This window comes from Puma concolor, chromosome C1 (assembly GCF_028749965.1).
Source record: "Puma concolor isolate L17-30 chromosome C1, mPumCon1.1.hap2, whole genome shotgun sequence".
Classification (NCBI taxonomy): Eukaryota; Metazoa; Chordata; class Mammalia; order Carnivora; family Felidae; genus Puma; species Puma concolor.
In genome coordinates this window covers 95,914,612-95,940,262 of record NC_141674.1, presented here as the reverse complement: position 1 = coordinate 95,940,262, position 25,651 = coordinate 95,914,612, and the positions used below count along the sequence as shown (strand labels likewise).

The 25,651-nt window shown below is 51.4% G+C and overlaps 1 protein-coding gene across 2 annotated transcripts in view; it reads left to right on the top strand.

Moving 5' to 3' along the window:
* The window catches only part of KCND3 (potassium voltage-gated channel subfamily D member 3), a 205,809-nt gene that overhangs the window by 179,270 nt on the left and 888 nt on the right, over positions 1–25,651 (top strand). Inside the window, exons 3-7 of one of the 2 annotated variants that reach the window (XM_086717835.1) lie at positions 15,763–15,925; positions 21,869–21,970; positions 22,316–22,405; positions 23,873–23,929; positions 25,108–25,355. In XM_086717835.1, coding sequence (XP_086573961.1) covers positions 15,763–15,925; positions 21,869–21,970; positions 22,316–22,405; positions 23,873–23,929; positions 25,108–25,355 — 660 coding nt within the window. The remainder of the gene's footprint in view (positions 1–15,762; positions 15,926–21,868; positions 21,971–22,315; positions 22,406–23,872; positions 23,930–25,107; positions 25,356–25,651) is intronic. The other variant, XM_086717836.1, reaches the window with a different exon arrangement.

Genomic DNA, 25,651 nt, shown 5'->3' with positions numbered 1-25,651 from the left:
GATTGAGTGCTTTCCAATTCCCCCAGCCCCGTGTTTTCGCTGTGTAGGAGAATACAAAATAGCAAAGGACACAGCCCTGCCCTCAAGAAGCAAGAATCTGGTTGGCAACACAAGCCCCTCTCCCCCAACATTAAATAAGCAACAAGGGATTTTGCAGGACTGTGTGTCATACATGAAAAATGAGCAGTGGCTTCAGCCATCTCTGAAAATGAGGGGGTTGGAGTAGATGGTTCTTCTTTGAACTAAGTTTAACTTTTTAGCCTCTTATTACGGAAGATCTCAAGCATATACCAAAGTAGGGAGAGTGGTCAGTGAAGCCCCACATACCTACCTACCTGACTGCATCTTGTTTCTCCTCGTGTGCCTTTCATTCCTGGAGTATTTTAAAGCAAATTCCAGAGATGTATCATTTGCCCCATAATTCTCCAGTATGCGTGGAGCATAGGATATTTTAGGTTTCTTCCAGCTCTGATCTGGTGTGAGTGCAGGTGCGGGGGTGAATGGCAGAGTATTTCTCTGGAGGGGTGAGGAGGAAGTGACATGTCCATCTAGGGTTTGATGGACGTGGGGAACGCTATTTTATGCACACACGGGCACGCACACACGCACATTCAACCAGCAGCCCCAAGAACCACCTCTAACCAGCCCAAGATTATCTTTACTGTTCCTAGCAGACCTCAGCCCAGAGAATTCTGGCTGGAACAGCTTGGACATAAGGATCCAAAAGAGAGTCGAAAAGAAGTGGCTAAACATCCATTTCTTCAGCAACCATGTGATGACCCCACTACCTACCTAACAGGCATTGTGGTTAGCACTGAGGGAGCAGAGGTGACCCAGGCAGGCAGGGCCCCTGCTGTCACCGGCGACATGGGGAGACAGGGAAGGGGGTGAGGGCAGAGAGCAGACAGCCTGGTACTCACAGGGAGTGTCTGCGGTGTCACATCAAGAAGCAGCTCACCAGAAGCAGAGGGTAAGACAGCGAGTGAGAGAGAGAGAGAGAGAGAGAGAGACAGTGGCTCTGAGACCCAGAGACTAATGATAGAGGGAAGAGACCAGGCCCTTCCAGGCAGGTGTGGGAGGGCCCGGACATCTACTGAGAGCCCTGGGAGCGGCCCCCTCACCCTTTCCTCCTCCAGCCGCCTCCAGTGGGGTCAGGCAAGACAGAGTCCAGCCCACAGCTCATGTCCACCTTCCAGAGCCAGAGAAACACTTCAGGGGAGTGATAAAGGCTCAGCGAATGTAGGGAGCTAAATCAGACCAGACCCGGAAGCGCTGAGCCCGGGGCTGGCGCGTGCAAGATGCCGAAGGATCCTTCTGGGTTTTCCCACAGCTCGGCAGAAACCTTAACTTGGCCGCAAGCCCCGGAGCAGGATTTTAAGTGCCTGAGATGAGGTTAGAGGTAATAGTTAAGTGTCTTGGGGGACCCAGGAATTTAATTCCACTACGGGCTCAAGGCTGAATTTCATCTAGCACCGCAACAGTGCCTGTGCTAGAGTAACACACAAGTGAGAGCCCCCCTCTTCGCTACCATGACGTCAGGTTCATGAGGCACCTACTATGTGCCTCGCGCTGCACCAGGCCTGCTCTCATGCCACTGCTCACCTAGCGGGGAGCATGGCATTAATCCACAGTCGTGTAAATGCCGTGCTGCGGGTGCTGTGAGTGCGTAGGGACCATCCCCTGCAAGGAGACGTTGTTCCTGGTTTTACAACCGAGGGATCGCTCACAGGGCTAAGTCACCAGCCCAGAGTTGCACAGAGAGAGAAGCAAGTTTCCAATGCGAAGCCCATGTTCTTGGCGTGCCACTGCGTTCTCCCACGCCTGGGGCCTGCCAGGGAAGGGAGGACAGGTAGGTGTGAAACAGTGGCCTCCGGCATAGGCCAAATGCAATGGGCAGCCACGGCATGACTGAGCAGCTCCGAGGAGGGCTGTCCAGCTGGCAGAGGGACAGACACACTCTGTGACTCCCACGGCAGGACTAGGACTTACAGGTGCAAGTTGCAGGTAAACTGACAATGTGAGGCTCCCATCCATGACCCAGATTGTTTCGTGCAGAAGAATGACTAAGCTCTCAGTTAGAGCTGAGTTATGACTCGTTATAATAGTTACATAATTGTAACTAGTTATATATATGGATAACTAGAGTTTACATATAGATGGTAACTATAAACTATATATAGAACTAGTTATAACTAAGGTCACCTCACAGTTTATAAAGAGCTTTTACAGACGTGAGGTTCGTAACAACCCTGTGAGGTAGTTCACTGCGATGCCATTTTTCAGATGAGCAAACTGAGGAAGCTCCTGATTGCCGGAGGTCTTAGCTGAGTAGGAAGAGCAAGGACTTAAGCAAAGGTCCGTCTGACTCCAAAGCCAGTGCAAGAGAGGTCCCTGGAGGGTGGGAAAAAGGTTGATAGGCCACCGGAGAGGATCCCATGCCACCTTGAGACTCTGAGACAATGGGGACGAAGAGCAGTTCTGATAAGGCCTAAAGGAAGAGGGAGAACAGCTCCTGGTTCCTAGGGTGTAGGGTGGGAGGAAGAGGAGGGAGAACACCCACGACGAGGGAGGGAGGTATTAGTGCAGAGTAGAAGGGAGGGGGCCTCTGTCTGGTCAGCAGAGCCGGGTTATATAATGAGTGGGGACAACTGGTGGCCATATACAGGGTCCAGTGGCCACATCGCTTAGCCCCTTTAGCTGTTGTGGCCTGGGGCTAAGACTCTTCTCAGTCCTGGGGCGCCTGGGTGGCTCAGTCGGTTGAGCGTCCAACTTCGGCTCAGGTCATGATCTTGGAGTTGTTCAGTTCTAGCCCCATATCAGGCTCTCTGCTGTCAGCACAGAGCCTGCTTCTCTGATCCTCTGTCCCACCCGCCCTCCCCCCGCCCCTCCCCTGCTCGCATGCTGTCTCTCAAAAAAATAAAATAAAATAAAATAAAATAAAATAAAATAGGGACACCTGGGTGGCTCAGTTAGTTAAGCTCGTGGGTTCGAGCCCGGCGTCAGTCTCTGAGCTGGCAGTGTGGAGCCTGCTTGGGATTCTCTCTCTTCCTCTTTCGCTGCCTCTCCCCCATTTGTGCTTCCTCTCTCTCTCTCTCTCAAATAAACTTAAAAAAAAATCTTTTAAAAAATAAGTGAAATACAGTAAGACTCCTCTCAGCCCCGCACCCTTGCGTCCTGCCCACTCCCCTCCTGCCTGTCACCTCCACCACCGTCTCGCTGGAGCCACACAAGAAAGTGATGTGCTAACAGAGGCAAGACCAGACCTTCAGAGAAAGTCCACATCCACAAGTACTCGGTCCGCAAGAATTTGTGTGCTTTTCCACCTACTCACTCCAGCCTCTGCCTCAGCTGCCTGTCCCTCCGTGGACGGTCCCCTCACTGCTCTGTCCCCTTTAGTTGTGCCGTCTGCTGTCTGACTCTGGCCACACCCCTACTTCTGCTCTACAGGCTTTGTGGGCCCTTCCCTCTTTCTCCCCAAATCCAGCCCACGCCTTCTGCAACAGGTGCTCACTCTGGCACAGGCCAAAGGCTTGTCATGGCTTGTCTTGCTCCACTTCATAGTGGAGGCAGCTCATCCCTGTCTGAGAAATGCGTGCCAGCCCAGGGCGGCAGAAGGCCGAGGACCGCCCTGGGGAGAAGGGCTGTTGTGATGAACATATGGAGAAAGAGAAACAGATGGTGCAGGCCTGCGGGACAAGGCCTCTGAGGGACCACCGGGGTCTGACCAGACGCGTGTGCTGTTCCTCATGGCTCTTTCTTGTCAATCTCTACTCCCGAGAGTGTGGAGGGGACAAATGGGGACAGGTCTCCCGGGGGCTGAGGTCGGGGAGAACGACTGAGCGAGGCCCAGTTTCCGGAAGAACGTGCCTGTGGAGACTGGGGCGGGGACTTGGGACATGCCAGTGTGACTCCCGGCCCGTGGATGCCCCAGACAAGGGCACAACTGCCGTCTCCGGGTCCAGGGCTGGGTCTAGTCAGGACTGGATGGTCTTGCAGTCTCTGGGGCGCCAGCCCTTCGGCGTCTGCCTTCTGAAGGCCACATGTCCTTGCAGACCACCCTTGGAGCAAGGCCCGTTCAGAGCGCACTCAGAACAACTGAGTGGGTGTTTGGGAAGTGTCACCAGAAATAACCAAATCCCAATAATCGTGTGAATATTTTGCCATTGACGGGAGACCAATAGTGAATATGGTTACATCTTCTCTCCTGGTTTTTACACGAAGGTGGCTGGCCAGCCAGCCAGCCGGCACTGTTCCTGTCTAGTTATAACATTGCCTCACTGTCTTGATTTTGCTGTCTTCTTGTCTTCTATGTACTCTCGCATGCCAGTCTGTCTTTCCTGGGAGCTGTGAGAGCAGGTCTGGGTAGGAAGCCAGCTTCGTTCAGCACTGTGACGTGATGGCCTCTTTTGGTGACGTGGCTGTTTGCAGACAGCAACATGGCCTTCACTGCCTTCCTACCTGTCATGACCCAAATACACTCAGGTACAAGGGCTTTGGGACCAAGTGACCACATGAGGGTCCTCAAGGATTAGACTGGGAAGTAGAGGTCTGCTCCGGAGGCTGAACCTATGAAGGTTAACCTGTTGATTTAAGTCCTAATTAATTTTAGCATTTAATTTTTTCATGTCTGGAAACTCCATTTGGTTCTTTTTCAGATGTGCCTCATGATTTCTGATGGTGTTCTGTTGCTAGCTCATCTTTGCAATTCCATCCTTTATTTTGGAAAAACATTTCATGCGTAACTCTTTGTGTCTATTGATTTCAGTATCTGAAGTGCATGGGGGCGGGGCACGTAAATCTATTGTTGGTTTCCTTCTGTTGACCGTCATTCATGGTTGCTTGCTTCTTTACGATTTGCTGTTTTTTAAGCAAACCCATATTTACATGATCTTAATCTGTAGGAATCCCGAAGGCCTGGGTTAAGGATTTTTCCACTGGATAGGATTTAAATCTGATTTTCCCAGAAGCCAGGTAATGTGACCATTCTTGGGAGCACTTTTGCTCACCTATGGGGCCTGGCTTTACTTGAAGACTGAGAGAGTTCCTTTTTGCTGTTGGCCCAAAGTTCAGTTTCCAGTGACAGGTCACAGGTCACAGGTCATGTTGGCCCATGCCCTCGGAGTAATGGTGTTCCTCCCTCTGCTTACTACTCCCTCCTCCCAGCTGGGCTTCCCCGCTGTGGTTGGTTCCTTTTTACTGGGGGTAAAGTGGCTTTCCCCTACTTCAAGTGAACCCAGCAATGCGTCCAAAAGTGTGTTTGATTCAGGATTTAGATGTGTTGCAGCAGAAGGGCTCCCTGACAATCTGGTCTGCTAGAGTCAGCAGTTCCATTGCTAATCTGTTTATAGTTCACTCACAAATATCAACAAATAGTTGATAGTTCACTCAACAAATATCCCGAGTACACACCATGTGCCAGGCATGGTTCTAGGTACCAAGGATACAGCCTCTCCCCTCCTGGAGCTTGCGGTCTGATTCCAGAAGGAGCCAGCCTCAGGGGTCCACTCCAGTCCATGGAACACACACCAGAGCGGCCACTTTATCTCCCATTCACTCTGAACTATTTCGTCCCTACTGGGCATCATGCAACAGGCCAGGCACCCGCGGTCCAGAGATAGACAGCCCTGTGCTTGGACGGCACTTATCAAAACTCGGACGGGGGAAAAGGGAAAAGAACCATTTCAGGGGGTTATATCACCACATAGAGGAGTATGTGTTCTGATGGAGATGGAAAGACAGGTGAATGAGTGACACTCTGCTTGGGGGTTGGCGGGGCGGGGGGGGGGGGGGGGTAGAGATTTGCTGAAGGAGGTGACATTTGAACAGCATCCGGAAAGATGAGTAGTTGTTGCCTGGGAAGGAGAAAGAGACAGAGACAGAGAGAGAGAGAAGATCATTTCTAGCAGAGGGAAGGGTCTGGTTAAAGCCTTGCAGTCATGGAGGAGCCTGACGCATGTGGGAGCTTGGCTGGAGATGTACACAGAGTTTGCCCGGCTCCCAAGCCCGGGTGCCACCCTGGGTTCCCTTCCTTCCAGCCTCACACCGGGTCAGTGACCAAGTCCAGCAGCTTCTGCTTGGACTTTGCAAGTCTCTACCCGCTGCTTCCCATCTCCGCCCACTGCTTTCGTTCAGGCCTCGCCATTTCCTGCCTGCACCGGTACAGCAACCTCTTAACTGGTTGCCCTGCCTCTGCCTTCATCCCCTTCCAGTCTGTCTTCCACTCTGCTTTCAGGGTCCTCTTTCAAAGAGGAATATTTGGTCACATCACCCCCCCCCCCCACTTGCAATCCTTAGCCGGCTGGAGCCGGAGAAAGTTCAGAGTTCTTGGATTAACCCAGAAGGGCCTTCATGTGGCCAGTTCTCCAGCCTCGTCTCCCATCTGCCCCTTCCTCCAGCCAATAATTTCTTATATCCCTTGGGCCAGCCCTACTGCTTCGCAGCTCAAGAAACCAGCCCGTGCCGCCACCTCTGGGAGGTTTTCTGACCACCCCCACCCCCAGCCTGATTCAGAGCCCCCTCCTTCATGCTCACACAGGACCCTGTGCACATTCTTCTTGTAGCATCATGCCATTGAATCATCATCGTGATCGCCTGTCTGCCCTCCCTGAGATCGTAAGCTCAGGGGACATGTGGGCAGAGGCTGTCTATTTAGCTTTGCACCCCTGGGCACCTAGCAAAGTGAGGGACACAGGGTAAACACCCAGCAGGTGTTTGATGAATCGATCCGCCCGGAGGGTCAGGGGTGGAAACGTGTGGGCTCATGCAGCTTTGGGTGTGTGTGGAGTAAACAAAACAGGCAGGGCATTTCTCTGGGCCATGAGAAAGGCTCTGCCACCTGATTTCTGATCGTGGGGTCTTGGTTTCCTCATAGGTGCAATGGCCGGCCTGAGGCTGGTTGCCGGCAGCTCTCTGCCGCTCTGACATTCTGTGAGTCTGCAGATGTGTGACCTGTGGAGAGAGGATGCTTTGGAGCAGTGGTTCTCAAAGCCTGTTCCCCAGATGACCAACAGCAGTGTCACTTAGGAACGTGGTTAGAATGCATATTCTCAGGGCACACTCCAGACCTGCAGAATCAGAAATCTGAGTGAGGTCGGAGCCCGGCAATCTGTTTTAACAAGCCTTGCGGGTCATTCTAATGCACATGAAAGTTTGAGAAACAGTGGTTTAGAACAGCTCTGTCACCTGGCACAATTGCCGTGGACCGGGGTGGGGGGGGGCGAGGCATGGAGACTATTGCCACACACTCCCAGTGGCCAAGAACCCGCTGCTGTGACTGGCTGCGACCCTGCACTGCAGGCCAACCACACCAGTGGCCTGGAAGGGTCAGGCAGCCCCTTTCCCCAGGACTCTGTGCTGGCCGAACCCAGAAACATCTCCCTTCACACTTCTCTCCTTTCCTGCAGTAGGACACAGAGAAAGAGGGGTGCTCTGAAGCCATGGGAGGCAGGCTTGGAACACTGGCTTGGCCACGCAGATGACCCTGCACGTGGTACTCAGCCTCCCTCAGCTTTAGTTTCCTCAAAAACGGAGCTAATAATACCTCGTATGGCTGTTAGGAAGATCAAACGGTGCATATTGATGCTAAATAAAAATAGATCGTTACTGAATTTTACAGTGACTGTTATTAGGTCCTCCTGCCCTGAGCCTCAGCTGCCCCCTCAGATGGCATCTCCAGAGGCACCTCAAGGTTCCAAAATGCCAACCCATCCTTTTGGCTCCTGGCTCACCACGGGGGCCATTTTGCAGGTGAACCCAGGAGAGTACTTCCCTGCAGGGACACAACTAAAGTGGGTTGGTTGTTTAGGAGGGATCACGGGTGGGGGGAGAGGCATGCTGTAGGAAGGAAAAGTGATATAAGGCTTTCATTTGATTTCCCAAGTCCCGCTCCTTGACAATCAACAGCACAGGGCTAAAGTCATTTGCAAGGGTATGGCTAGGCTGTTGCCCTGGAGGCAGTCACCTCTGAAGCTCCCTGTTGCTCTCTAACTGGCCAGGCTGGTGTTTTAGGGTCCTCCAGGATAGACTACCATTGTCCTTTGCCCTGGACAAGGAGGTGACCACAGGGGTCTGAGGTCCCTAGAACTCGCCATGGTGCCCAGCCTGCCCAGAGAAGGCCTCTCCCCACCCTGACCCCACCCACCAGGACAACCTCCAACCCCCATCTGCATCCCCAATACCAGGGGTCCAGGAGCAGAGGAGGAAACCAAGTTCAGGGGCCTCCCGGTGGAGAAGGTGGGTGCAGAAGTAAGTGTGGCAGTGAGGGGGAGACAGCCCCCTTGCAGAAACTCAAGGACGTGTCTCCCTGACGGAGCTCCAAGCAGCTGGGTCCTGAATGGGCACTGTCTGGCCTCCAGTAAAGAACGGACACCCAGCCAGATGCGCAGCCTTGCCCCTGCCCGAGACGCAGGCAGAATCAGACCAGGGAGCTCAGCTCACACTTATCTCTCAGCACCTGGAGGAGGAAGTGAAGGCAGCAATTAATTGTACAAGGCGGGTGGTTTGTGCAGCTTAAGTTCAGATAAAAAGTTTAATTATCCCTAAACCCTAATACAAATTAATTAGCCTTCCATATTAGGAGGGTAAGCGTCCCTGCTCTTACCACAGCCCAGACATCACTGCAGATTACCGAGGATGTGACAGGAAAGAGAGGTGGACAGAGAGGCGCTGAGTACCTGAGCCCCTCCTGCTCCCGGGCGGACGGCCACCTCACGTGCCACAGGTGAGGTCCTGGGTGAGCACCATAGTTCATCGTACCTGGGAGTCACTCCAGGAGGGACTTTCTCTTCCCTTCCTCTCCTCCATTCTCAGAGCCAGGCTGGGGAGTGGGGGAAGGGAGTCCTTATTTGCATGAAGAAGGAAGACAAAAGGAAATAAGGCTAAGGCCTTAAATTTTTTTTTCTAGGCCATGACATTTTCTCTTTTTCTTTCCTCACCCCTTTCTTTCCTCAAATTTCCACAAAGAAAATAGGCCATAGATGCCAATAGCACTTAGAGAATCACTGTCCGCTCCTGCACCTCAGTGCTCCTGCCCAGGTGGGCCCCCGGGAGGCCGGGACAAAGGTCACTGCCCAGGACGATCCTTGCAGTCATGATTAGCTGCTATTTAACGAGTGTTTACTGTGTAGCAAGCATGTAGTCTTTGCAACAACATTGCCAGGTATGTTTTATTCATTAACTCACACATTCCACCAACATTTATTAAAGTGTGAGCTGGGGAAGGAGCATGCTTGGATCTGCATTTTAAAAATGTGGCTCTTTGTGAATTTAAAAGGGAACAAAAGTGCAAGTGAGAAGGCTGGTTAGGAGGCTATGCTGACGTCCAGTCTAGAAGCAGCAGCGGTCTAGGCCCTGGATTTGTTTAATAAACACCAATAAAGTTCTTACTATGTGCCATTGAGCATTTTCCACATAGGACCTCGCTAATCCCCTGCAACAACCCCGTGAAGTGTAGGTACCACTGTGTTAGCAGTCCCAGGAGCTGTGGTCAAAGACGCTAAGTGGTTTGCTCAAAGTCACCCAGCTGGCAAGTGGCAGAGCCAGGATTCCACACGTTTAACCGCTGCACAGGACCACTGAGGCAGTAGAGACAGAGGAAGGGGTGAGCTCCAGCTGACTCCCCAGAACCCTCCCCACCACCATCCTCGTCCACCTGCCTACTCCCCGGAGGAGCAGGAAGTGGAGGACAGAGCAGGGCAATGGAAACAGACCAACCTGGGGTTTAACCCAGACGGTTTGGCCACTTGAGGAACTTACACACGTCACTGTCCTCCCTGGACATGGGCTCCACGTTCCTATGGAGGGTTAGCCCTACCTGATGGGGTTACTGAGAGACCCACGGGTGCAGGTAAAGTTCCCAGGGTAGGCTCCAGTACACGATTCCCATCCATCCTTCCGTTCTCCATCCCTTCTTCTTCAGGCCAAACGTTCCTGGCCCCTTGATCGTTTTCCCTATGAGAAGAGTTCCAGACAATTGACCATCCTAACTCTGGATGTGATCTAGTTAATCAATGTCCTGTAGAATATATAGTGCCCAGAACTCCACACAGCGGCCTAGAAGTGGTTGGCCCCAAGGGGCAAGTCTGAACACCTACTCCCTCTTTCTGGACATTAGCTGTTTAGCAGCTGCATTATGCTGGTGGCTGTGTCAAAGTTAAATTTCCCTGGTGATTTTTAACACGGATGGCTTTCAAGCTGGTTTTTCCCATCAGCTATACAAGTCATTGATTATTTGAATCAAAATGCCAGTGTTGTCATTCATCTTTGTTAGATTTAATCTGGCTGGTTTCACCCATGATTACAACCTGTTAAAATCCTTTTGACTCCAAAAGACCTCAATTCATAGTAGCGCTGTCATTTAGAAATGTGAAGAGCTTGCTTTAAAATAACCAGCAGTAGACAAAGAAAGGCAGATACTCTGTGATTTCGCTTAAGCGTGGAATCTAAAAAAGAAAACAAACGAACAACCAAAACACAATAGAAACAGCCTCATAGATAAAGGAAGCAAACTGCTGATTACCAGAGTATCTAATGGATGAAATACGTGGGGTAGATGAAGGGGATTAAGAAGTACGAACTTCTGGGGCTCGTGGGTGGCTCTGTCGGTTAAGCATCTGACTCTTGATCTCAGCTGAGGTCATGATCTCATGGTTCATGAGTTCGAGCCCCGTGTGGGGCTCTGCGCTGACAGCACGGAGCCTGCTTGGAATTCTCTCTCCCTCTCTCTCTGCTCTTAACCCATTTGTGCTACCTCTCTCTCTCTCTCTCAAAATAAATAAACTTAAAAAAAAGAAGAAGCACAAACTTCCATCTATGGAATAAATAAGTCACGGGATGTAATGCACAGCGTGGAGAATAGTCAATAAGGTTGTAATAACTTTGTACGGTGACAGATGGTAACTACACTTATCATGGGCATCATTGCGTGATGTATAAAAATATCGAATCTCTATGATGCATGCCTGAAGTGAATAGGATATTGTACGTCAGCCCTACTTCAATAAAGAAAATTAATTTAAAAATAATAATAACCAGGGGCACCTGGGTGGCTCAGTTGGTTGAGCGTCCGACTTTGGCTCAGGTGATGATCTCACAGTTTGTGGGTTCGAGCCCCACATCGGGTTCTGGGCTGACCGCTCGCTCAGAGCCTGGAGCCTGCTTCAGATTCTGTTTCTCCTTCTCTCTCTGCCCCTCCCCTGCTCATGCTTTGTCTCACTCTGTTTCTCAAAAATAAATAAATGTAAAAAAAAATGTTTTTTAATAAGAATAATCAGCAGTACCCTTATCAACACCACCATCATCATCATCATTATCATGGGATCCAAGTGGAAGAAGGTTAAAACAAAAATGCTGATTTGTTGATGTGCAGAGTCCAAAGGATTGAACAGTGAAGCCATAGGAATGGTGAGAGTGAAGCCGGTCCCCAGAATTAGGGCAGGAACTCAGTCTCCATCACCCTCCCCTTTCCTCCTCTCGCCTCTACCTATGCGTCAGCCTGCTCCCTCTCTGACTACAGCCTGGCTTCTTCCCGTGGCAGAAAGCGGCTCCAGGGTTTTACTTGTTGCAGCGTCAACCTCCTTGAAGAGATTGGCCTCATCTCAAAGGCAAATATCCGGGGAAGGGAGAAAGTCGCCGGTATCATTAGCCAGCCGGGGGAATACACTTCACACCCACTGGGACGGCGAGCCGCAAAAGACAGTTACAAGTGGTGGTGAACATGTGGCGAAAGGGGAGCCCCAGTTTAGTGCTGCTGGGAATGCAAGGGTGCGGCCACTTCAGAGAACAGTTTGGCAGGCCCCCTCACTGTTAAACGTGGAGTTACCACGTGACTCCTCAAAACTTGTGTGCTAACCTGCAGAACAGAATTTATTCATTTATTCATCGTAGCCTAGAAGTGGAAACAACCCAAAGGTCTACCCACTGATGAACGAAAAAGCAAAATGTGGGACATCCGTACAAGAGGATGTTTCTTGACAATAAAAAGGGATAAAGAAGTGACACCTGCTACAGCAAGGATAAACTGTGAAACCTTAGCACATCACGCTAAGTGAAGGAAGGCAGACGAGAAAGGCCATGTATTGTATGATTCCATCTATATGAAATGTCCAAAATAAGGAAACCCGTAGACACAGTAAGTGTCTAAAGTAGTTTAGGGGTTGACTAGGGCTGAGGGGGGAGAGGTGTGGAATGGTCACCTACTACTATGGGTGTGAGGTTTGGGACGGGGGTGATGAAAATGTTCTAAAATTAGACTCTGGGATGGCAGCACAACTCCATACATACACTAAAGCATATTGAATCGTATGATTTTTAAAATTTTTTTTAATGTTTATTTATCTTTGAGAGAGAGAGAGCATGAGCAGGGGAGGGGCAGAGAGAGAGGGAGACACAGAATCTGAAGCAGGCTCCAGACTCCGAGCTGTCAGCACAGACCCCGACGCGGGGCTCAAACCCATGAACCATGAGATCAAGACCCGAGCTGAAGTCGGACGCTCAACCAACTGAGCCACCCAGGCGCCCCTGAATTGTATGATTTAAATGGATGAATCATATGATATATAAGTTATATGTTAATAAGGCTATTAAAAAAAATGAATCCAGGAAAGGAGCTCATTGGCCCAGCTTGAGTCAGATGCCTCCTTCCAAACTTGTTAACTGCGCCTAGTGGCAGCAGGGGTGTAGGGGAAAGTTTGTAAGAATACGGCAGCTCCTCTGGACGGAGGTTCTGTCATAACAATGGGGGGGGGGGGGCCCACAGTTCCTAAATGGGTAGGCTATTAACAGACAAAACAATAGGTGCCCAGCACACTGGCTATTTATAGAGAATTTACATTTACCCAGAGACAACATTAAGTGCTTCTCCTGAATCATCTGATTAATTATTACAACAAGCCTGTAAGTTAGATATATAAAACCTCTTTTATATTGGTAGAGGCTCCGCTTAAATAACTTTCCCAAGGTCACTTAACCAGTAAGTAATGCGGGGCTGGGGATCAACCTGGGACCTGTCTCCGGTCTCCTCTCTCAATCATTAGGCCATGCTGCCTCCCTCTGGCTTTATATAAGTTGTTGAAACATTCTGGAACACACCACTGGAGACCTGGCTTTAGATTCATTCTTTATTTCATTGACTTATTTACCCTTTCACTAAAGGAGACCCTTGTAACACGAAAGCCGTGAACTTCCCTTGCTGGCATAGGACAATCTTTGGGAAGGGTCAGAAGACTGGAGGTGTTTGTTCAACCCCTACCGACCACACTGCTATCCACACCCGTTCCTCCAGCTTGTCAAGGGTATGAAGAACTGGGACGAGAGCACACCTTGCTAAAATCACAACCCGGCGGCCTCCTGATTCGCCAGCCAGTTAACCCTCTCAAAACAAGAAATAAGGTTAATTTGGCAAGTTGCATGCTTAGTGAGCAATACAGCTAATTTTCCAAGCGTTCGCAAGCTGTCCACTTAATATCTGCTCTCAAATTCTGCCAGCAGTTTCGTGGCAGAATTGATGGATGCCAAGCCTGTTGGTCTGTGGTTTCTCGGACTTCCTTGCCTCCTCTTCAGAAATATCAATACAGCTGTTTTTGGCCTCCAGTCTCTTGGTATTTCTGTGCGGCGCCATGGTTTCTCGACCGTCATGGGCTGTGTTCTGCAACTCCATCTAAACATCCCTCCTGTCCCCTGGGGTGCGATCCAGGTGCGCCTGTGATGTGCCTCCACTGAAGACAGCTGGGCCCTCGCCTGCTCTCCCCTCCCCTGCCTCAAGCTCCTCATCCTTCTTCCCCACATTTGTCCCGGCCTTTCTCAGAGGAAGCCTGGTCTCCTGGGTGGGAAAGGCAGAGAGCGCATGGGAGCTTGGTTCTGTCATCTGTTACCAGTGGACCATCTGCGCCAGCAGCAGGCAGAAAGCTCTGCTCCTTGTTCTCTCTTCCAGTGGATAAAACCACCTTTCTGTGTCCTGAGCATTTTTCACCACCTCAGTCACCCGAAAATGTAGCCTTTCTGACGCTGTGCTTCCATACTCCTGCCATGCTTCATTTCCACCCATGGTCATGAGCTCGATGTGCACCTCTCCGTCACAGGCCGGAAAGCCCCAGTAACATGATTGGCCTCTACGGGCAACCCCCTTTTCTTCATCGTTGGGATTATTTGAACGTGAGACAATCAGCTGTGCTTTTAGAGTTTCGCAGCAACAGAGACCACAGAGGCAGCTTGAGGCAGGGCAAAGGGCGAGACGCTGAAGGAGAAGGAAGGAAGGAGAAGGAAGTGCCTTCTCCAAAGAGGAACCTAATTCAGAGGGTGTTGAGGGGCTTCTGTGAGGTCACGTATTCACTCACCAAATGTCTGTCAATGGCTGGCATCGCCTCCCAAAAGCCCCTGGGTGCTTAGGAGATGAGGACCTCACACTTCTGAAACTGTTCACCCTATCCCCTTCCACATCCTCTCTGCATCCTCCGGACACCTGGGTCCCCTCAGGACAGGTGACTTTGAGCCCCACAATTTCAGTGGCATCAATTCTGGTCACCCTTCAAACTCGGAGAGGGCAGGGGAGCAGGGAGATGGTGTCGTTGGCTTTGGCCAAAGGAGACATCAGAGCTCTTTGCTTAATAAGGCCTTTAATTTATCTCAATAAAGAAGAGGCTACACACTTAACCACTGTGGAGAGTACCTTATTGATTGGAGGAGAGAGGCTCTGGCCTGCCTGCCCAGGGATGCGCGGGAGCCAGGCCAAGCCGGTCCCCGGGGGCAGCCACCAGGGTGTGAAGTACTTATGAGAGGTCCTCTGAGCTCTGAGAGGCACCAGCACTGTCCCAAAGTGGCTCCGCGGCTTCCGGGGCTGGGTTTTGGAGCTCACGGTTGCCCTCCAAGACAGTGTGGTTGGTGGGAAAGAGACGAAAGCCATAGGAGTGGGTTTTAATGCCAGCCGTCCCCCAGCGTGGGCAGTCCATCTGCCGGTGAGCCCGACTTCCTGTATCTGCACAATGGGGCCAAGGACTCCAAGCTCACAGGGTTCGCGGAGCTCATGTGAGGTAAGTGTGCAGGAGTGCTTTGTGCGTGGTGAATCTCCACGAGGAGAGGGCGGTTTTCTTACGTGTTATTTTGATAGACATACGTGAGATGGTGCTGCTTTCCTTCCTAATACTCACCCATGGCTGCTCGCTGCATTTGGGACAAAATCCATACTCCGTGTGGTGACCTCCACCTCCTTTTGTACAACCACCCTCCGCGCCCGCCCCACCACCCGCGGGTCTGTAATCATTCCCGCAGCAGGCCACGCTCCCTCTTGCCTCAGGGCCTCTGACTTTCTGTTCCCTCTGCCTGGCACACTCTTCCCCAAGTGTGTCCCCTGACCGGGATCCTTTACCTTCAGATCTCAGCTGAAATGTCAGCTCCTCAGAGAGGCCTTTCCTGACCACGCTCCTCACACCTGGAACAGCACCTGTCTCTATTCTCCTCCTAGAAATAAAGACAAGTCAGTGTTTTTATGTGTTCACTCACTTGTTCATGGTCTTCTGCTTGTAGGTTGTTGGCTCTGGGAACACAGGGATCTTGTCTGTTTTTGTTCAGTGCCAGGTCATAGCAGCCACATAGTAGGCACTTTAAACAATTGTTGAATGAATGGATGGGTGGGTGGATGGATGGATGGATGGATGGATAGGTGAGTGATGGGCAGGGATATCTGGCTTGTTTCCCAAGTGACCCCTCTTCCTCACAGCTGTTTCTCTCTCTCTCTCTCTGTCTCTGTCTCTGTCTCTCTCTCTCTCTCAGATATGGAGATATGGTGCCCAAGACAATTGCAGGGAAGATTTTTGGTTCCATCTGCTCCCTGAGTGGTGTTCTGGTCATTGCCCTGCCGGTTCCTGTGATTGTTTCCAACTTCAGCCGGATTTACCACCAGAATCAGAGAGCTGATAAACGCAGGGCACAAAAGGTAAGCCTCGGCCCTGGGAGGCTGGGAGACAGCACCAGACAGGGGCCTGGCTCTCTGCTTTGTGCCGCTATCACAGTCAGGTCGCCAGGCCTGGACTGCCCGGGTGGATCCCAGCACAGACAGCCCCTGGCTTTGGAAGGTAAGGCAGCTTTGTGTCCCTCCCTCCCTACCAGTGTCCTGCGTTCCAGCTGCCAAGTGCAACAGACCCTCATTTATCCATAAGCTGATGATCTCCCTCCTGGATGTTCCACGCAGTTTCCTTGAGCCCGGGTTTCCCCTTCAAGACCTCAGCCACCAACACTCAGCAGTGCCTGGTCCCCTCCCTCTCCCTGCCAGGAGCTTACTGGGGAACGTCATTGCTTTCCAATACCCTATGACGGCCTATACAAAACATCCGGACAAAACATAAATGTGCTGAGAAGAGAATGAATACTCAGGAAGGGGAACATCCTGAAGCCACTGAGCTCCAGAACAAATGGCACGACGGACGTGGGTCACCTCAGGGTGTTTAGGGTTAAGGCGCAGAGGTGCAGCTGAAGACCGGGAGGACCACTGCCCTGAGAAAAGTGTTGGAGGTGTCCAGAAGGCAGGTGTGAGAAGGCAAGGCAGGTGGGTGCCCTCCTTCACTCACAGAGGAAGGGAAAGGTCTGATAGCTTTAGTGCACTTTTAGGGCATCCGGCTAGTGAATTGCCAGATTCCTATCAGGAAAGGGGAGGACCAAGGGGGGGGGGGTTGTTCATTTCTCTTCTGACCTGGGCTGAAATAGGGTACCCCTTAACCTCCAGGGCGTACGGTCAGAGCCTTTCTGGGTACAGTGGACAGGGGAGACCTTGTTGAAAGAGTCACTTACGGAGGCCTGAGATTTCGTGTCCTTATTTTACTCTTCCTTCTCCTTTCTCCTTCCTTCCTTCCCCCTTCCTTCCTCCCTCCCTCCCTTCCTTCCTTCCTTTTCCTTCCTCCCTCCCTTCCTCCCTCCCTTCCTTCCTTCCTTCCTTCCTTCCTTCCTTCCTTCCTTCCTTCCTTCCTTTCTCTCTTTCCACAAACATTTTCACACCTGCTGTGTGTCAGGCCCTATGCTGCATGCAGCTGGGTAGTTTTCTCACCCCCTGATCCCTGCTACTGGCCTTCCACCAAGCAGGACTTCCTTGACATATCAGAAAAATCCAGAATTTCAGAACATATCTGTGTATGCTGACTGAAACGAAGTCACAGAGTTCATGAAAGTTCTGAAATGTATGGTAATTTACGTATAAAAATACTTAATAATATATATTATGCAACCATATCATGAATCCAGTTGGCTCCCACTTCTAACAGATCCCCTTGTGTGTGCCCTTGTGGTCACCCCCTCCTCCTGTGCTGAGGTGCCTTTTGACTTATCTTGACCTGGGTCTGTAATGTTGCCAGCCTGCCTTGGGTTCATCTTCTTGCTCCGTGCTGTCCTCTCCATCCTCTCCAGCACCCATTTCCTACTTTTTGCCCAGGGTCCAAGCTTTCCCACCCCCTCCCCTGTAAGCCATCCCAGAAATAGAAGTCTTATCTTGTTCCCTGTTCAAGTCAGCCGGCAAATGTGAACAATATCTAAATTCATTATGCTGTCCTAAAGAAAGGGCTACAGGAAAACGAGGATCTGCCTTCCAAACCAAGGAGCCTGAGGCCTTGAAGAGCCGGGGATCCTATAGCAAACCCCCCACCCACCCAGGAGCTAAGCTGAAACAGGTGTTTGGTCTAGTGGGTGAGCGTCCAAGGAATCCCCAGCTCACACACTAGCCTCCTGCTGTGTCCACTCAGACTGGGCTTTAGGCCGCTCCTGTGGCTCCCTTGCCCTCTGTGCCCTCTGTGCCCTCTGTCCCTCAGAGCATCACATCCCTTGCCATTCTGCCCCTGCCAAGAACAGAACAGTGGTCCTTTCCCGTGGAACTTTAAAAAGCCCACCCCATACAGAAGGAATCAGCCTTGGCCTATCCCTCCCTCTGGCTGCTAAAGATGATCCTCCCTCCCTTCTGCCTCCTTCCCCACCCTCTTCTCTCTCCCTCTGAAATCAGAGTAAATATTTACAGTGTTTTCACCTTGCCTGGATACTGTCTCTCCTCAAGGTTGCTCAACTGTCTCTTTCACCTTGGGCTTCTTCTGAGAGGCAAAAAAAAAAAAAAAAAAAAAAAAGAATACAAGAATACCGCCTGCTTCCAGCACTAAGTCTGTCACCATGAGGCAAGGAAGACAGGTACAGAGGATGTAGTGACGGTGGAGAGATGGGACAGGCAGGAGGTCATGGAAGCTGAGAATTCTCAGCCCAGACCACATACTCAGGAGCTAGACAGCCCTGAGGGTTAGCTCCAGTCCACTTGCCTCAGGTGTAAAGGAAATGCTTAAAAAGTTATCATCCTTTCCTGTCACAACTGGTTTGCTTGGGATTGTTACTAAAATGGCTCCGTGACCATTTGCTTCAGAGACTAGGTTCTCAAAGCCACGTGAATTGGAGACCAAGTAAGGAGGTCTAGCAGCGGACAGAGAGAGGGGAGCATGTGGAGTGGGAGGGTTTTTTCAGTGGAGATTTTTATTGAGATAATTATAGATTCACATGTAGTTATAAGATTATCACAATCAGGGTATGGATGTTGATACAATCCACCAATCCTATTCAGACTTCCCCAGTTTTACTTGTACTCATTGTGAGTATGTAAGTGTGTGTGTGTGTGTGTGTGTGTGTGTGTGTGTGTGAAGTCTGATACAGTTTCATCACCCATGCAGGTTCATGCACCTGTCACCTCAGTCAAGGTGCTGAATGGCTCCGATCCATAAGGGCTCCTCCCAGCCTACCTCTACCCTGTCCCTAACCCCTGGCAACCATTTATCTGTCCTCCATCTACATGTTTTCCTTTCAAAAACGTTACATAAATGGAGGTAACCATTTGGGAGATTGGTAACCGTTGGGAGATCGGCTTTCTTTTCACCTCACGTAATTCCTGGAGACTCATCCAAGTTGTGTGTGTCAATAGTCCATTCCTTTTTCTTGTTGGGCAGTATCCCATGGCATGGATGTATCCCACGCCACGGGATTATAAGAACCACGTTTTTAGCTATTATAAAGTACTGCGAACATTCACGAACAGGTTTTTGTGTGGACGTAAGCTTTAATTTCTCTGGCATGAGTGCTTGGGAGTACAGTTGGCCGTGTTTTCGTGTGGCTTTTCCGTGCCTCCCTCTTTTTCCTTCTTCTGCCTCTCCCAGGGCAAGAGATGTCCATACTCATGGCCCAGTAGCATCTGCCAGCCAGCTAGGAAGTGCTTCCTGGGGCCTGACAGATTCTTGAGCACAGATGCATCTGGAACCATACCCAGAGGGACAGCATCTTCCTTCCAGACCTCTCCTTCAACCCTGGAATCTCCATCCCTGTTGAAATTGCAACTTCCTGGGCTTTGCTAATCTGGTTTAGAAACTTGCTGGCAGGAGTTGAAATTGAGGGAAGGAGGAGGGGGATGTTATGGAGGCAGCATTTGACCCGAAGGTTGGAAGACCCTCCAGCCCCACTGCCTGGCCCTGGAGAAGTTACTTCCCCTCGTACCCTCAATTTCCTTGTCTTTAACGTAGCCTAGGTGATGCCCACATTCTCTTTTAACCTCTCACGTTGTGCTTATGACCAGGGGAGGAGAGAGAAGCTGACCAGTCCGCACAAGGATGAGCCCACCACAAGGGCCTTACTGATGGATTTCTGACCAGCTGTGAGGGATCTTCTTCCTTCCTGGGTCTTCACCAGCCTTGCTTGAGCTCCTGCTCAGCTCACAGCTCTGTGTTAGACGCTGAAGATAAAAATACCCGTAGGCCAGACTCGGGCTCTCAGGAGCTCAAAGTCAAATGAGAAATCCTCACCAAATTTCATGTGCTGGGTATGGTTCTGCAAATACATTGCAAACCTCTTTATCCTGTGTGGGAAATGATTAAACAGCGTTGTGCATTTGATATGACAATCTGTTGCTCTAATAGAGCCCAGGGTAAGATAAGATTAAAAGAAGTGCCACAAAGGAGAACAGGAGAATCTTTCATCTCTAGAAAGTAATGAAGACAGACCCCGGATACGGGAAAGGTCTGGCTCTAAGTGGTGCAATCAAATTATAGAAGGCAATAATGAGCTTGACACAAGCGGATTTCCATATGCAGCTCTCAATACCCAGTCCTCACCCAAGGCAATAACAGCCGCATCCTCAAATGGTGGGCAACATGCTTGAACGTAGACATCTTGGCCGAGGGGAGGGCTGGCGCGGGCTCCCCAGGGAGGAGACCTGGAGCTGGGATGAAAGTTCTTTCCTCAGAAGAAGAGGACTGACAGGGCTTACTCACCATCCTTTCTTGGCTGGATTCCCCTTTCCATTCTCTCCATCCAGAGAAGCCCTCTTCCTCAGATTCCCAGGTAGATCTTCCGGGCCCAGGTCCTGGTCTCGTGCCCATATTTAGAAGCCAGGAAAGGGAGTTGAGCTGTCCCCACAGGGACACGTAGGCCACAGGAAACAAGAGATACAGTGTGTCCTTTGTGCTTCTATTGACAGCCTGGATCTGACTCCCTAGCATCTTTTGAGCACGTGAACCAGCCAAGCAGGACACTTGGAAGGGACACTCCCCCGTGCTGGGGAGAGAGTGACGAGAAATGGAAATTGCCACGATTTTCCAAGGGCGCTGGTCCTGCCCAATGTCCATGCCGAAGTTACAGGGGACTTCCGCAGAGGCAGGAGGAGGGACCCCTCTGCCCCAGGATGGGTCTGTGAGTCCGTGGGCTCTGCTCCCAGCGGCAAGGACCTGGAGCCGGCCCTGGATCTCCAGGAACCCGGACTCTCGCTGCATTTTCTTAAACCAGCAGGAAGCCCTCTACCCTTCCTTTCTCCCTCTTCTCCCAAAGACTCTTCCCTTTCAGCCTCCCTCTGTGGTTGTGCTGCAGTCATGGTGACACTGATTATGGTCATTAGGAAGGAAAAGAGCAGCAGCATGTTCAGTGTGTCCAGCCTCCCGGGCCTCTGCAAGCAAGACAGATGCACTTGCATTGAGATACCGGCCCTAGTTGTCCTAGTTAAAGCCAGAGTGGCATATGAAAATGTGCCCCACCGCCCCCCCCCGTCATACACACACCGACCCCCATGTCACTCACATGCACCTGCTCTCATTCCCACAGACACACGTGACAAAAATATACATGTATTGGCACATCCATGCATGAATCCACTCCCCAAAACCGAAATGCAACTTTAAGTACACTTATTAATTTAAAAATTCCTAGGCATTGGGTACATATCAGTGAACAAAACAAGAACTCCTGTCCTCAAGGAGTTTACATTCTGGGGGACAGTTGCAAAATAAACATAGAAACCAATTACTACCTTAGTAATAAGTGCTAAGGGAAAAAATAGAAAGAAGGGAAGATGTTAAGAAGTGGTGAAGGGCACATATGCACACACCTTGCTTTCCTCATAATTAACTGATCCTTGGGCACCTGCTGGATGGGGGGAACCGCACTGGACCCTAGGGGACAATCGGGAGAGCTGTAACGTATGCTCCTTTATACCGCTGGCAGTCTAGTTAGAGATGAGACATACTCTAATGTGATACTGAGTAGATAAAGGTCATAAAGCTTTTGGAAGGAGGGAGGACTTTGATGAGTGGTATTTCTCCTGCCGGGATTCCACCAGGGCTCTCCACCAGAGAGACGAGTGGAAACCCCCAGGAACTCTGACTAGGACCAAGCTGCACTAAGTGGGTACACAGAGTCTCAGACCCGGTCCCAGGATCTATAAACAGAGATCCGTGCGGCTGGGAAGAAGCCACTTCCTCCCCTTCATCAGACCTCATCTGGGATCGCAGCCGTGCAGGGGCAGCCCGCTGCCTCTGGCTTTTCCTCCCAGGCTTGTTGTCTCATTTCTCAGTCTCACTCACTCTTTTTTCTCTGCCGATTGCAGAAGGCTCGCCTGGCCAGGATCCGCGTGGCCAAAACGGGCAGCTCCAATGCCTACCTGCACAGCAAGCGCAACGGACTCCTCAATGAGGCACTGGAGCTGATGGTAGGCGCCGGCGGGACCCGGGCTGGGGAGGTGGGCTTGCTCTCTCTTCCCAGGGGCACCGCCACCCCAAAGCCCCAACACGAACCCTAAGGAAGACATGTTTCCAGACTCTCCAGGGAGCAGCCCCGTCCACAGACCTCTCCCATAGGATTATCACCACTACCCCTAACCCAGCTGTAGACCAAGGGCCGCCAGCCCGAAAGCTAGCATGTTCTATGATGACCCGGAAATTTGGTCCATCCCGATTTTTCTGGTGCTCTCCCACCTCCTGTGGAGAAGTGAAGTGATGGAGACGGGAAGAGTCACCAGCTTCATCCTTAGCCTTTTCTTTTTTTTTCTTCCTAGGGCACCCCAGAGGAGGAGCACATGGGCAAGACCACTTCACTCATCGAGAGCCAGCACCACCACCTGCTGCACTGCCTGGAGAAAACCACTGTGAGTCCCAGCCCAATGCGCTTCTTCTCACCCCTGACCCCCGACTCTTTTCTGAGGGCCAGAACTCACAGAGAACTCTATGCGCATGGCCTCGCCCTGGGCCCAGGCTTCAGAAGTCGGAGTCGCCTTTAGATCCAAAAAGTAGCAATGGGTTCTCTGTTAACCCTCAGGGGGAAAACCCCAGTGAGTGGGGCACAGTCACCCGGGTAGAAGGCCAGCTCTGTCCTGCAGCAGCGCAGGAGGTCGGTCCCCCCACCCCCAGCCTTTCTGCAGACCCCTACATAGTCCCCATAGCCCACTTTGTGATCACTGAGAGCTAAGGGCTCCGCCTCTCCGTTTCTCAGTTCCGAAGGCCATCACTCTTCAAAACTAAGGCTGAATTTATCCTAGATTGTTACAGAAGAGTGGAGAAGGGTGTCAGTTTTTGTCCTATCCCTCGGGCTAGGTTGCTGCAATTTGTGAGTCCTTCCTTTGCTCCCTACATAGCTCTTAGGACAGAAGACAGTGAATGAAGGAGGCGGTGCCTACATTTCTGTGGCCAAGGATGTTATCAGTACAACCGCTTCTTCATCACCCTGTGGCTCCCAGGGAGTTCAGACTCCACAGGGCTTATTGTTAAAATAGAGCCGTGGTTTAGGATGCCGTAGCTGGAATGTGGCATGATGCTTGTGCCTCACAAACAGACTGAAAGGAAGGGCAGTGGGGCCAAGCCTGGACCCTTGGCAACAAGTGTTAGGAATAGCAGGGAAGAGGAGAAGTCAGGGTGGACAACCAAAGAGAGACACGGTGAAACCCTTCCCTGTTCCTTTCTAGGCCCTCCCTCCCCAGAGAGCCCATGATCAGGGCTCAGCACCCTAAGGAAGGACCTTTCTACTTTCCGAATGTTCCATATCCTGGCCTCTAGATGCAGGGGGAATAGATGTTAGATACCTCCAAGTATGAGCCAAATGTGGACACTATGGATGGCAGTTGAACCCAAAGAGGGCTTCCAAAATGGGAAAGTACTCTGAAAACCCTAGTTTCCCGGATTTATCAACTATGTCTGACGGTCAAGAACTGTACAGGTGCATCTAGAATTTCTCTCAAAGACTCGGAGCTTGCCAACGGGATAGGCCCGGATCCAACTGCCCTTTCCGAGTTGCATGTGCTGGGTGGAATGTGTCAACTGAAAGGATGTGGGTAAAAAGATTTGGGTTTGAAGGGCTGGAATGTTGGCATTGAAGAAATGAGGCTTTGGGGCCGGAGGGACGGAATGCTGGCATTGAAGGGGTGGAATGCTGGATTTGAGGGAATGAATGTCGGACTGTGGGGGTGGGGGGCTGGGGTGAAAGAGACGGAATGCTGGATTTCGGGGTGGGGGGGCGGGGAATGTTGGGATGGAGGGACTGAATGTCGGTACTGAGCTTGGGAATGCTGGAATGTACAATCAATGGTGTTTTTATCTTCTGTTGGCATGTTGTCCTGTAGGGGTTGTCCTATCTTGTGGATGATCCCCTGTTATCTGTACGAACCTCCACCATCAAGGTATAACTTTTTAAAAATTCAATTGATGTGTTTTTCTCTCTGATTCTTCTGAGTCTGTGGATTTTCCTCCCTTCACCCCCCGGTCTGGTTCTCTGCATGTGCCATTGGTTCTTCTGGGGCTTATTCCGACCTCTACTGCCATACCCAGTACCAGCTCAGGCTTTTTTTGTGCCCGACAACCCGACTGCCTTTCTGATTCCCTCTTTGGACCTCCCTGAGGGCGCGGAGGGGGTGGCGGAACGTGGCACCCATGTTGCTATCCCCTGGGCATCCGTGTGCCACTTTCCGGCCCTGCAGGGACTCCTGGTACTGGCTGCCGGGGCTGGTCTCTCTCTGTACGCTGTTCTCATGCTCCCTCTCCCCAGACTTTCTCCTCACACTGGCGGCCTCGGCCAGACCGCTCATGCCATAGAGTTTTAGTCACCTTGGCGAAACAGCCGTTTTTTAAGTTATCCTGGTTCAGCACCGGAAGGCTGTTGTTAGCATCCCTTCCCATGCTTACATTAACGACTTAGGGAATCCTGTGCCTCCGGATATATTAGGGGTCCGTATCCCGTAATCAGGTTGGTGGGGGGGGGACAGGGGGAAGCACCGTAGTTAAAAGAAATCATAACCCTGACATTTTGACCCCACGGGCCTCCAAGAGTAAATAAAGCCCTCTCAATTCCGTGAATAATCCAGGGCTTTTAAAAGCTGATGTCTCACACTAACCCGAGATCCGTACGGATCTCACCCATTAGATCCAACCTAGCGTTAAAGACTGCCTAGCATACTGGCTACCCAAGGCCAGTGACTCCTTGTCTGCCACTTCCAGGAGGTCGTGTGCAAGCCCTGCCAAGCAAGGAAAGTCTGCTTCTAGCTCTAAGGACACCACTACACCCCTTCAGGCCCTCTGTATCCCTTCAGCTCAGAGCTGCAGGTGGAGTTATTGTCACAGCAGGATTTAACATGCAAGCCCCGCCCTTCTGTCTTGTGGCCAGGGCTGCCAATAGGAATCTTTTTCTTTCTTCATTTGGTGCCTGTGGGACATCGCCCCTCTGGGATGCTTATCGGTGCTCCGCGCAGCTGGGAGCCTTCCTCTCAAGGCCCAGACAGAGACAGGCGGCCCCACGGGGCATGGGGGGCTCATCCCCCTCCTTCCCGTCTCCTCTTCCTACTTCTCCTCCTGCTTCCCGCAGAACCACGAGTTTATAGATGAGCAGATGTTTGAGCAGAACTGCATGGAGAGCTCGATGCAGAACTACCCGTCCACAAGAAGTCCCTCGCTGTCCAGCCACCCGGGCCTCACCACCACCTGCTGCTCCCGCCGCAGTAAGAAAACCACACACCTGCCCAATTCCAACCTGCCGGCCACTCGCCTGCGCAGCATGCAAGAGCTCAGCACGATCCACATCCAGGGCAGCGAGCAGCCCTCGCTCACTACCAGGTGGGTGGCTTCCATCCCTGCCAGTCCCCAAGGCTTGAGTCGCGCCAGTCACAGAAGGAAACAGTCTCCGCGTTAGGAGACCCTCCAGCCCTCCCTCCCCCTTATCTAATGCATCATCCTTGCAGGTTAACCCAAAGGCTCTTCAGATGCTTGGGAGGATACCATAGCAGGTTTAGGCCCGATGTGGGGTTAGATACCGGAAGATACCAGAAACAGTAACTGGCCATGGTGGGGGGGGGGGGGGCGGGAGGAGGGGGATGTACCCCAGTGCAAAGAATGGACTGTTTTCTCAAGGA